The sequence below is a fragment of the Heterocephalus glaber genome, unplaced genomic scaffold, assembly GCF_053883595.1.
Source record: "Heterocephalus glaber isolate CG9 unplaced genomic scaffold, H.glaber_assembly_v1.0 deba00001497, whole genome shotgun sequence".
Lineage (NCBI taxonomy): Eukaryota > Metazoa > Chordata > Mammalia > Rodentia > Bathyergidae > Heterocephalus > Heterocephalus glaber.
The window spans coordinates 35,026,932-35,040,086 of record NW_028258320.1 but is presented as its reverse complement, the minus strand read 5'-3'; the positions used below and the strand labels follow the sequence as shown (position 1 = coordinate 35,040,086).

The 13,155-nt window shown below is 38.3% G+C and overlaps 2 protein-coding genes across 7 annotated transcripts in view; one reads left to right on the top strand and one right to left on the bottom strand.

Moving 5' to 3' along the window:
- The window catches only part of Prkg1 (protein kinase cGMP-dependent 1), a 1,307,364-nt gene that overhangs the window by 721,867 nt on the left and 572,342 nt on the right, over positions 1 to 13,155 (top strand). The gene's annotated exons all lie outside the window — the stretch shown is intronic.
- Cstf2t (cleavage stimulation factor subunit 2 tau variant) lies at positions 1,244 to 5,245 on the bottom strand. The gene has a single exon (XM_004858321.4). The coding sequence runs from the start codon at positions 5,151 to 5,153 to the stop codon at positions 3,162 to 3,164; it is 1,992 nt and encodes a 663-aa protein (XP_004858378.1). The 5' UTR covers positions 5,154 to 5,245; the 3' UTR covers positions 1,244 to 3,161.

The following is a 13,155-nucleotide window of genomic DNA, read 5'->3' as shown; positions in this document are numbered from 1 at the left end:
ATCAGCAGAAGTTGAAGCACATTTTGGTATTAATCATCAGTAGTAAGAAAGGTGAAAGGCTAGTAGGAAGGGACTGATTAATCATTTTAAAGTCCCAAGAAATGTTTCCTACCAAGGAGGAATAAGACCAAAAGAAGCTTTGACTAATCAGTATTATACCCCATCATGTATAACTCTTATTAATAAATTTAATTTGTAGTCCATACATATTAGCAAAAATGCAAGATGTCAATTTTAAATAATGGTTGTGTAGTAAAAGATTCTGATTGTAGCAAACACATATTGCTTAAATTATTTGCTATAAAATGAAGGTTCTATCTTTCTGTATCAACACTAGAACATTCAGATAGTGAACTAAAAGTGAGGACAAACTATTTTAGGAGAGTAGAGGGATTATCATAGTTCTAAAATTTTAATGCAAATAGTTGACTAGCTCATTCTGTGTTGATTCTAAATCCTTTTGGGGGAAACTTATGTGCTCTTAACAGGAAAATTTTCCCTAAGGACTGGTAAGAGTATTTTGTCCTTTCTTCTCATTTGTGATATTTTGCTATAGTGAATACTGGAGTCAGTCATTTTTGGTGTTCAACTGCAGTATAACAAATGCTATTAGTAATGAAAATACCTGTAAAGTGCTCCTGGAACAGAAGTCTCCATGGCAAACATCAGCAAAAGCCTGCTATCTAAGTATCAACGTGTTTTTCTCTGACAACCAGTGATCTTATTTTATTTTATTTTTTTTTGGTTTTTTTGAGATAGGGTCTCACTTCATAGTCCAGGCTGGCATTGAAGTGACTATGTAGCCCAGGTTAGCCTCAAGCTCCTAGCGATCCTTTACCCTTAGCCTCCAGAATGCTGGGATTACAGGAGTGTACCACCATGCCTGGCCACTGACCATTATCTGTGCTGAGATATATAAGTGACAAATAGACCTAAGGAAGGGATTTCCCTTAATTCCAGCAATTTCATTAGTTTTGCTTTTTAATAGAAAAATAGTCAAGCTCAAGGTATCTCTAAAGAATGGATGGCCTCTGAATAAGGTATTTCTTAAAATTAAACATAAAAACCAGCCATGGTGTTACAGGCTTGTAATCCCAGCACTTGTTAGGTAGGCTGAGAACCGGTGGGAGTTTGAGGCCAACCTGAACTACATTGTAAGACCCTGTTTCAAACACTCTCCCCCTAAATAAACAACAACAACAAAACCCCTTCAAATTAATTGTGAGAAATACTAAAGACAACCTTAAATGTAGAATCTTTTTATTTAGTCTTCATTAAACAATGCAGAGATTTTCACTAGAACAAAGACTATAACATTTAATAGTTTTCACAGAGCCCTTCAGTGAAAGCTTTGGGAAAGAAACAATTACAAAGTAAGCTAGCCAGCTCTGTGAATTACTACGTTATTTGCCAGAACGGTCACACGTGCAGAATTATCCTTTCTAGTATAGATAAAACACAGAAAACATGGGAAATTTAACAGTATAAACAACCATACACACACACAAAAAAAGAGTAAAACTAGTAGGAAACAGCACAAGGACGGAAACTGAAAAAAAATGAATTACCCATTTAAACTGTAAAAACTTTACAAAGGGAGAATAACTCCTAAAACTCAGCTCTCTCATATTAAATTTTTTCTTCTGTAACTTGGTACTAGATTTTCTTCTCTAGAAGAAATCTGGAAGTTTACACCTGTTAACTGCTACTTGGACTATAATACAAAAGTTTGTGTCCATATCCTCAAGGCTTAAAAATAAATTAGGTAGTACATCATAAAAAGAGTGGTAATGATGTCATAATCCCTAATGTCATATTCCCTAATGATTGTAAATATATCTCATGAGCATGTATTGCTAAATGGCTTTATCATTTGTAAAAAGTGAAACAACTAACAAGCCAAGTGAAGAGTATTGAATTTATACAGGTATCTCTAGCTACCTAGGCCTCAAGTATTCTGATGATAGAAAAGCAGATCATAAAAAGGCATGGTAAATATTAAGATGAAAAGTTTTTAATTCCTGATTCTAGTTGACTGAATGGACTCCATATATATGGAGGCTAGTTACCAGGAAGTTGAAAACTTTACTGAATGAAACTTTCTACTATTTATGAAAAGGCCAATGCTGTGTGTAACTCATTCAGATGAGTCACTGATTTTTGGCAAAGATATGAGAGAATTCTCAGAGTTAAACTTAGGGCTTAAAGACTTCTTCTAAGAAATAGGAAGGTACTGGGAGATTATTAGATCTCTTCAGAGGAAACTCAAGTAAACTTGGATTATCCTACAAATATTCCAACAAAATCATTACAGTCAGGACCAGCTCAGTATTGCCAGTCTATAAAAAGTGAAATAAATGAAGCAACATCAAACCAGGTAGCTTCCCTGTTTTTAGGGGGGTAACAGAGCTTTTAAAAAACAACTCTAGGGCAGGGATTTAGCTCAGTGGTTCCACTGCCTGCCTTGCAAGTGCAAGATCCCGAGTTTGATCCCCGGTACCAAAAAAAAACCCCCCAAATCAAAAAACAACTCTAGTACCACCAATTTACTCATCTTGTTAGCTCTAACATTTCAAAATGCTTCCAAAAGAACTAAAACAATGTTTAATATAATACAGCAGTCTATTGCCTCTAAAATTTCGTATTTTGAATGGTTTATCAAAAAAATTTAACTTTGAGGTAAATTTCTGTTATATAACCAAATAGTCTTAAAACTTAGTACATTAACACTTTAACATGTCACCTTTTAGTCTTTAAGTGCAGTTTTCAGTTTTACTCAATGTAATTAACATATTTCTGGCATTTCAATATTGCTGCAAATTCTTTGTAATGTTATTTGGCATAATATAATCATTTTCAGAATTATTTCTGTATATTTAGTGACTTTAAATGAACAGACCAACTCCCTCTTAACCCAACCCTCAATTAAAAATAAAAACACAAAAAAATGAAAAGACAACAAGAAATGAGATTAGGTTCTAGGAGGAGGAAAAGTAATCAATAAAGCATGGGAAGTGCAAGAACCCGAGTTCGATCCCCAGCACCAAAAAAATAAAAATAAAACATAAAGCATGGGGATGCAGAAGTTAACTTTTTGTACTCATACTCTACACTACTAAATTAAATTTACACGACTACAGCCAAATACTTTCCAAAACCTTTCAAGAAGCTCCAGTGGATTTCTGGATTTGTTCTTTTAAAATCAAGATACTCTGCCTTTGCTCTGGAGGCAGCATGGCAATCTGATCTGCAGTTAGTTGGAGAACCTGCATGATCAAAGCTGCTTTTTCTTGATCCTGTGGAGTTACCTGACTCTGCCCAGGACTAAAGCTACTAGGCTGACCTCCACCTTGCTTGCTTCCCCCCTGTATCCCCACCCCCTGTATACTTGCTGCCTGCATTCCTCCTCCTTGTATGCCTCCTCCTTGTATGCCTCCTCCCTGCATGCCTCCTCCTTGCATGCCTGCTCCCTGCATGCCTGCTCCCTGCATGCCTGCTCCTTGCATGCCTGCTCCCTGCATGCCTGCTCCCTGCATTCCTGCTCCTTGCATGCCTGCTCCTTGCATGCCTGCCCCCTGCATGCCACCTCCAGGATTCCCCACTCCTGAAATGCTTGGGACCTGTCTAAGTCCCTGGGGGCCACCTGCCCCTATATTAATGGAACCAGGACCCTGGATTCCACCAGTCATAGCACCTCTAGAACTAGGTCCAGGCCCCCGCATTTCTAATCCTCTTGCATCCATGCCTCTTGCTTCCATCCCTCTGGTTTCCATAGCACAGGTCTCCATTCCTCTTCTCTCCATTACTCGGGTCTCTAAAACGTCAGTTTCCATTGCTCGAGTGTCCATCCCTCGAGACTCTCTACCTCCTCTGCCATCCATAGGTAGACCTCTTTGATCCATCATGGGGCCTCTGGGGTCTCCAATAAGCAGTCTGGCATCTGCTATTGGTCCTCCTCTCATATCATGTGCAGAAGGGCCTCGGTTATCATGACCAGAGGCATGGTGTATGGGGGGACCCTGATGAGGTGGACCCAGATAACCTCTGGGTTCTACTTCTCCAGTAACTGAAAGCAAAGTCCCTCCACGTGGATCATTTGGAGCATCTCCTAACAGTCCTCGAGGAGGTAGGCCAGCAGCACTCATGGGGCCACGAGGAATAGGAGCTCTAGGATCTGCCATCTGCACTTGTCCCCGTTCTAAAGAGACAGGGCCAACCCCTGGCATTCCAACTTGTGGCTGCATTGCCCCTCCAGGAGTTAAAGAACCAGGACCAGGTCCAGGTCCAGGAACTGTAACTGCTATTGGCCCCGGAGCTGGAATTCCACCCTGGATAGGAGTCTGCATCAGAGGAGGAATGTCTTTCACAGGTCTTCTCGCCAAATGCTGAGGTTGAGGAGCTGGAGGATTCTGTTGGCTCAGCAGAACATTGGGTCCTGGGCAAAGCCCAGGGCCAGGGCCAGGCCCAGAGACAGAAACAGGGCCTGAGCCAGAAACAGGGCCAGGGCCAGAGACAGGGCCAGGGCCAGAAACAGACTGAGATTTGCCTGGGATCAGTGGGGTGACTTGTATCTTTCGATGGAGAATTTTCAAAGCAATCTCAGGATCCATGATCCTCATCACTACCTGTGCCTGAAGCAGTGCGTAAGCCAGTTGTGGGTTTTGAAGTAACATGTTTCGAGCTTCCTGGTGACTGTTTTGGACACAGAGCTTCATCTGCTTCATCAGCTCAAACATCTGCTCCGGAGGAAGACTGGCTACTGCTCTGGTAATCGATTCGGGGGCATCTTCTGGATCGATGGGATCCCCATAAGGAGAGTCAATGATGGGCGCTGCAGGCCCTAGGCTCTTTAACTCCTCCTTATTCTTTTCACTGGCAGCATTGTCCACCCGAAGGGCTCTCCCACTAAACTCACGCCCATTGAGGTTTCTCATGGCACTAAGTGCAGTCTCCTGGTCTTGGTACTCGCAGAAACCATAACCCTTGGGCTTTCCAGTCTCTCTATCATATACGAGCCGGAAACTGACAACGGAACCAACCTCCGAGAAAATGTCCTTTAATTGCTCCTCAGTTGCCTCATACGGAATGTTTCCCACGAACACGGAACGCAGTGATCGATCCATTGCCGGGTCTCTCACTGACAAACTCGACATGGTTTTAGTTTTTCACACAGCCGACAGCGGGTTCTTCCGAGTTGTCCTCTGCGACCCACGCTTCCGCTGAGAAACGGAAGCGATTATCGAAATCCGGGCAGGAACCTTAGCGATCCAGTAGAATAGTTCCGCTTCTGCGCGGAACATGCGTCTAAAGGTCTCACTAAGGCAACTAACGTTTTACTTTCCCAGTCATTCGTGGTTCTTACTGAGACGCATGATTTTTTTTCCCATCTGTTATTTCACAGACTTTGCGTGCCGCTCCACCCCCATCAAAACAGGCTGTCTTTGACCACAGTAAAAATGGCCGCGCAGACTTCACTATGGTAACTGGGAGTGTCGGCCTCTTCTGACGTCAAAGGCAGTTGCGTTCCACAGGCCCCGCCAACCGAAAGCTGAGTTAAGGGGTCTTGTTGTCGGGCCTGTTAAGTGTATTTTCATATAGCCTTTTCTCTTTAAAACACTTCAAACTATTTTTTAAATTATATTCCAGACCATGAGGTAAAAGTGTATTGTTTAAAAGATTTGAGACATGCGTCTTAAAATAGAAAATAACCCCTGTTTAGAAAAAAAAAGGAAATTAACTGCCTGAAAACACATCCCCACCCCCACCCAGTTGCTTCCTCTAACTGCTGTTAATAAGTAGGTGAGAGATTCTTCTAGGTTTTTCTCTGCACGGGTAGCTGTCATTCTTTTAATATTATGAGTCTTAATTTTAATATTGATTAGTGACTTCTAATAAATTGTATTCTATGGCTGCAGAGTATTGGTTAATTGAATTTATTTAACTATTCTTAAATTGTGGGCATTTAGATTAGTTCTATTTTTATTATAGACTATGATATAAGTCCACCACTGCTACCATGAAAGGAAAAACTAGTTCCTCTTTTGCTGCTGATTGAGCAGACAGAAGTTGAAACAAAGTGAGTGCACCCTCCTTTCACTCTTTTGGAACTGAAACTTGAAGAGGGTTAGGTAAACTGGATAAGGCCAAGCAACCAATTGAATGGCAAAGTCAGATATTTTTTTCTTTATTTCTTTTCAGTACTGGAAATTGAACCCAGGACCTTTGCACTGACTTACATCTACACCCCCTTATTGATTGATTGATTGATTGATTGATTGAGTCAGATTCTAGCTAAATTCCCCAGATGTTACTCGGTTTTGCAATCCTGCCTCAGCCTCTCTTGAGTGCTAGGATTATATAGGAATGTGCACTATCATGCCTGGATTGCAAAAGTTAGAATTCTTACCTACAACCAACTTGCATTGTCCCAGAAGTGCGGTACCCTATGTGGTGGTATTTATAATGTGGCTAGTGTGATCAAGACACTGAATTTTTTTTTTCTTTTATTGGTTCATTTTAGGTATACAATACGTTTACATTTATCACTGGGTGCTTGGACCTGTACATGATGTATCTCGGTTCTTATTTTTTCAATTACCTGTGCGCCCTTCACCCCCTTCACCCTTCCCTATTTACACAGATTTTGTTTCCTTTTTTTAATTTTCTCATAAATTTTCCTTTCCCTTCTTCCCTTTCCTCTTCCCCTTCTACCACCCCTACACCTTTGGACTATTTCCTATTTCAAATTAACAATTATTCATTTTAATCATTTTAATCCTTATTTACACTTTCAGTTTCTCACACTAGAGAAACTATTTGGTATTTACACATGTGTGTCCTATTTATTTCACTTAACAGTATGGCCTCAATATGCATCCATTTAGCTATGTCTCTAGTTTCCCATTCTTTATGGCTGAGTAATACTCCATTTTATAAAAGAACCACATCTTCTTTGCCCAGTTTCCAGTTGATGGGCACTTGGACTGTTTCCAAGCTTTAGCTATTACAAACCTTGCCACTATAAACATAGGTGCACATATATCGCTGTGGTGTGATTCTTTTAATTCTTTGGGTAAGATACCCAGCAGGGGAATAGCTGGGTCAAATGGGACCTCTAGCCCTAGTTCTTTGAGTTATCTCCATACTGATTTCCACAGAAGACTGAATTTAAAATTTTAAATTTTTCAACTTCAGTATAAAAACTGATGGTCAAGTATCATTTTCTTTTTTTTTTTTTGGTACCGGGGATTGCACCGGAACCACTGAGCTAAATCCCCAGCCCCAAGGTCAAGTATCATGTTCAGGTGCAAATTCCCTATAATAAGTGGGGATAAGCATTATGTATTATGGGGATAAGCACTATGTATTATGTATGCCTAAAATGTACCAATAAATGTTTATTAAAAAAGAAAAAACTTATTGAAATATTAAGGTTATTTAAATCTTAATATTTGATATAATTTAAGTGTAGAATCTATGAACAGATAAATGTTAGTAATTTTAAATAAAAATTAAGTGCTTCGGGCCAGGGATTTAGCTCAGTGATTCCGTCTCCTGTCTCAAAAGTGGAAAGTTCTGAGTTCAATCCCCAGTACCCACCCCCTAAAAAAAAATTAAATGCTTCTAAAACTGGCACCACAAAATGGAACTTTTTTTAAAAGTTAGATTTTTTTTTTTTCCTTTAGAAACAAGTGGCTTTTCCAAACTTCCTCAGGCCTAGGGCATAAAAGTCTCATATCAGCCTGGACAAAAAACCAGAATATGCAGATGTTGGCACCAGGAGGTCAAGTCCAACTTGATTTCCAAGGAGAGGAGAAGCAACCTTGAACATATCTGTTGTTTCATTGTATCCCTTCCTCTGACTGTGCCTTGCTATGAAAAACCATAACACACCTATATAAGGTGAGATGGTGATTTGAGGCAAATGGGCCCCTACATCTTTTCCAGGCTAGCTTTGAATAAATCCTATTTCCTTTCTACCAAAAATAAATGGCCTTTGATTTGGTCAAATGGGAGCAAACAAACCTAAGTTTGTGAACATAAGTGTCCGGTGACATTTCCAGTTAATATTTAGCATTCTAATTGAGGTAATACATATAAAATCCATAGAAGATTTTGAAGACTAACCACAACAAAAGTGCAAGTATTTTATTAATTCTATGTTATTTTCATGTTGAAATAGTATTTTTGATATAATGGACTAAATTGACTTGACCTCAGTATCACTCATTTTATCTTTTTAAAATTTAAATTACAAACATGGATTTGATTATATGTTTCTGCATATAATGATCTGCACTGCATCAGAATCTACGCCTAAACTTCTAGACAAAATCATTTGATTCTAAATATACCTTTTGAGGAAGTTATTACAGAAAGTTTCAGCAAATAATTTTATTATATTTCTTTAGTATCCCAGTACAAGAAATAGATTTGAAACAAGTATGGTGGTTTAGCTACAAATAAAGACAATATCCATTTAGGTTTTTTAATAGTTCTTTTTAAGTCTTAGATAACAGCTGTTCACCCAACACACACAAAAGTGTGTATATATCTGTAAGTGATAAGGTATATTTAGATTACCTAATATCTTTCTATTATGTCAAAGAAACAGAATAATGCTACTAGTAGTTTTGTTGTTGCTGTTTTTAGTAGTAAAAGTATGTTGTTTCTACCCCTAATTCTTTCATTGGAATATGGGTAGAGGGAGTTGAGGTCAGTATCATTTCAGAAAACTAAAAAATCCACTTGTCTTCTATACCATTCCTTTACAATAACAAGCCATGTATATAACAGTATATATAGCATATATATATAACAAGCCATATATATATATACAACAAGCCATATATACACACACACACACACACACACACATACACATACACTGTGGCATGCATATATATGGCATATATATATATGTATATACATAACCTATGGCACAAGTGCCACTGTCATCATGCAAGCCAAATGGCCCAAGAAACTGAGTGTTGGATAAAGGTTGTTTTTTCTAAACTAAAACCTCAGTATTCAGGTTTAATTGCAGTGTTGGCACTTCTCTGCAAATAAGTGAATTTTGGGTTGCAGTTTGGGTAATCAGTCTCAAAGGTTCTCCATCACTGTCTTAGACAATGAATATATAATTGTCTGTTAAATCCAGTAAGCATTCAGATGATAATAGGCAAATAGAATAAATAGTAAAATTCATAGAAATTTGCACAGCTTATCTGACAGTTTATTGACTGCTAAGAGTGATAGTGTCTAAACAAGTGGCCCTTGCTCATTAGCATACATCAGGAGCACCCAAAACCAGTTATTGTTAAGTGGGATTCTGACTTAGTAGATCTGGACAATTTGCATTCCTAAATAATACTTTGATACTGGTGCTGCTGGTCTGCGAACCTTTAGAACTCAGTGGTAAGGATTCCAAGTCATTTTTACTTCATTTGTAGTAGATCAAACTGAATTTAGTATATTTCATGCTAATGAAATACAGCTAATATATGCTGATCTCATACTGAAGATTCCCTGGGCTCAAAAGGTTGGATGAACACAGGAGGTGAGGAATTTTCGGAACAAACAAGAATAGAGAAGATATGACTATAATGTGTTATTTCTCACAAGTTCTTTAGTCCTTTTATTCTAATCTCAAGCAATAGAACTGTTATAGCCCCTTAATTAGCACCAGTGTGACTCAGGATGTAACTCAATGCCCACAACATATAAACTAGTATTTATAAGCAGAGTGGCCCCAAATCACCAAGAGCTCCTATGTATTTTTCCTAATACTAGAGTGCTAGGAAAAATGCACAGGTTCCTAGGAGGTTAAGTGGAAGAACATTTTATATTACATTTTATTCCCAGAAAATTTAAATTTTTGGATATTTATACCATGGCATACACTCATAAAATATATATTTCAAGTTCAAATGTGATTCATTCAATAAATCAAGATATCAAGCATTTTAAGACTGATTTTTAAACAAACACATAAGGCATTGCAGTCAAATTGGGAGGGGTATCCTTGAAACTAATTAAGGTCAGGAACTATAAACTCAATTGATTTTTCTTTTCTTTTTTTTTTTTTTTTGGTACTGGGGATCAAACTTGGGTCCTGTGCTTGCGCAGCAGGCGGCGAAACCACTGAGCTAAATTCCCGGCCCCCTCAATTGATTTTTCAAAAATTATTTTTAAACTGTTACCCTGAAATTGCTTTGGACATCCATTTATAAGTCATACTAGAAAATCTGATGCCTTACTTTTAAAACTATTTACCTTGTTTCAACAAAAAACAGGATTATACAACTAAATCACTCAAATTTGTAATAAAATTTCACCAAAATGAGGCATTTACCTATTTCCATATATCAGACTTTACATCATAATATAAAGACTCTTTAGGCCTTCAAAGTCTATACAAGGTTTTAACATTTAAAAAATATATATCACCATAGATTTAAGTAAACAAATTCTTGACAAGTCCTAAATATATTTAAGTAATGACAGACTTTTTTTTTTTAATCTCTGGTGCTGGGAATGGAAGCCAGACAGGACTTCATACATACTAAGCACATGCTTTACCAGTGAGCTCCACCACAGCCCCAGGGACATTTTTGAAGTTAGTACATAGATTCCTCAAAGAATAATTGAAATACACTCCTTTGCAAAGTTTTATCTTCCTCCTCCTTCCTCTAGATATAAACTATTCCTCATCCATATCTTTCTGATGGTAGTAATTCTTTTACCATTTAGCAGAACTGTGACTTTCCTTCTGTCACTCAAGGATATATTGAAGTGCCCTTTTAGCCACTAACAAAGTGCCTTGTATTTATTATTTCATTAAGTATTGGTAGTACATCAATGCAAAAGACAGTGCACTAGAGCAGAAGTTCTGGAAATGTGGTCCCTGGCCCTATACTCTGACGTTACTGGGAAACAACTTAGAAATCCAAACTTCTGGGCTCTATTCCAAATATACTAGGTTAGGAACATGGAAATCTTCCTGATAATTCTAATGCCTGCTATTGTTGGAGAAACACTGGATTACAAGGAGATGTCATATCTTAGACAGAAAGACATAGGTACATACTTTGTATGGACACTGTATTCTCAGAAACTAGAGTAAAGCTTAGCACAGGTGGGTGCTCATTTTTACACTTGTTGAATGAATCATAAGTGACTTTAAAATGTGCTAATTCATAACCCTTCATTTTATCTAGGAGGAAACCTGTGACAGTAAATAACATGCTGCAAATCGTAGAAAGACCTGCTGCTAGGATGCCTGCCATTTTATTCCTAGGTTAGTGATAGCTTTTCCAGGTTGCTCTTTGACAAACTGAATATGTAATGAAGTATGTAGAAATGGAAGAACATGATAAGACCTAGATCATCTAAGAGAGCTTCCTGATGGGAATAAGATTTAGGGGTCAGTTATAATCTGGTGTAAATAAACAAGATGCAGAGAAAATCTAGGAGCTAGAAATAGCCAAAACATGAATTTGGCATTTGGTATTTTTATGCCCTCAGAGGAAAACAGTTGAGAGTTAAGCAATTGATAAGAAGCATGATAAAAGAGGCTTCTGGCTCAGAAAACAAAAAAGTTTTGGAGATCAGATCCCTGAAAATGTATTTAACGTGAGGAGCCAGTAGGCTTTCTTCTTCTTCTTTATTTTTTTTCCTGAAACATGAACACAGAATAATAATGGTAGAGGCTTAAGGATACCTATCTTAGCTGGGTGGGGTGGCACAAATCTGGAGTTCCACCATTTGGGAGGCTGAAACAGAAGGATTGCCATGAGTTCAAGACCAGCCCAGGCTGCATGGTGAGGCAAAACCAGCCTGAAATTTATAATGAGACCTTGTCTCAAAAAGCAAATAAAAAAGAATACCTATTTTATTATCCAGTTCTTTCTCATTTTATCTTTTAGCCATGGTAATTATTAATGTACATTTGTTATGTAGTAGATGTAGTTGAAGCAGCATCTGAACTGGAACAAGATATAAGTCTTATTCTACTAATGCTATTTGGGACTCCATAACTTCATTTTTATCACTGAAAGGGTTGGACTCAAACTGTTGTCTGAGTATATTACTTTAAATTTATATAGTGACAACTCAGAAATGGAAAATGTAGCCTTTTTAATTTGTGGCAGATTTGTAGTTGAACATGGATAAGTGTCAGGCTCATTCCTATAGGACATTTTAGTGAGACTTATTGATTATCCCCATGCTCACTAGGTTCTTGCACTAAGCCATGAAATGCTCTCGTCAAATATTTAGCAGGCTTGAATTCCACTTATTCCACTTTTATTAAAAGGGCCGGCTGGCCTGAACATCTTGGAGAACACAGCTTATCCAGCACCACCTTGCTGGGTACACAGGACGTCTATTTGAGTGTAGAGCTGTGCTCAGGGTGTCATTAGGACTAATCCTCTTTAGCATGCGCTGGCAGACAAGGCCGTTTATGCAGACATGGAAAGGCATAACTAATTAGACAAGAAGCAGAATGCCTTCATTCTTGCTTCAGGCTGTCACCTGAAAGAACACAAAGGAGGAAAGGAGCCTTGTAAACTGTGGAAAAGTAAGTACAAGACCCAAAACTGGCTCTGAATAAAAATACCTTGTTTAAGATGAACAACTCATGAATCTTTTTTCTCCCCCTCTGACCAGAATAATCGTATACCCAAATATTGGAACTGCCCTTCTCTTGTGGAATTAGGGTGGTGTCCCTCTTCTGAGGCCAGGTTGGCCTGAGAATGGATGCAAGTCATGGGAAGAAGGCTTTTCTGAAACTCTTCCTTGGGGGCTCAGACTGTTAGAAACAACAGCAACAAAAACACATGTGACAGAATGTGTTTTGGGTTCATTATCACAGTTGAGTGATTCTTGAAAAACATTGCTTCAGGAATGCTAGTTTAAATTTGCCATCTAACTGTAGGCTCCCCGGGGTTAGAAATTACATGAAAATGTGAAATCCAGTGTCTGTTCATGGTAGCTAGTACTTGTTGGTTTAGTCAAGAGACCCACTGCAACCACAGTAAGGAAAGGGTGTGGGTTTTTTAAATGATATCTTATTATCTATTAGAATGCATAGATCATGTATTAGTACATTAGGGCTGCTGTAAGACAATACCGGACTGGTTTAAATAATAGAAA

What these genes read in the sequence shown, in the direction of transcription:
- Cstf2t (XM_004858321.4), bottom strand. Translation starts at nt 5,153, where the DNA reads ATGTCGAGTTTGTCAGTGAGAGACCCGGCAATGGATCGATCACTGCGT.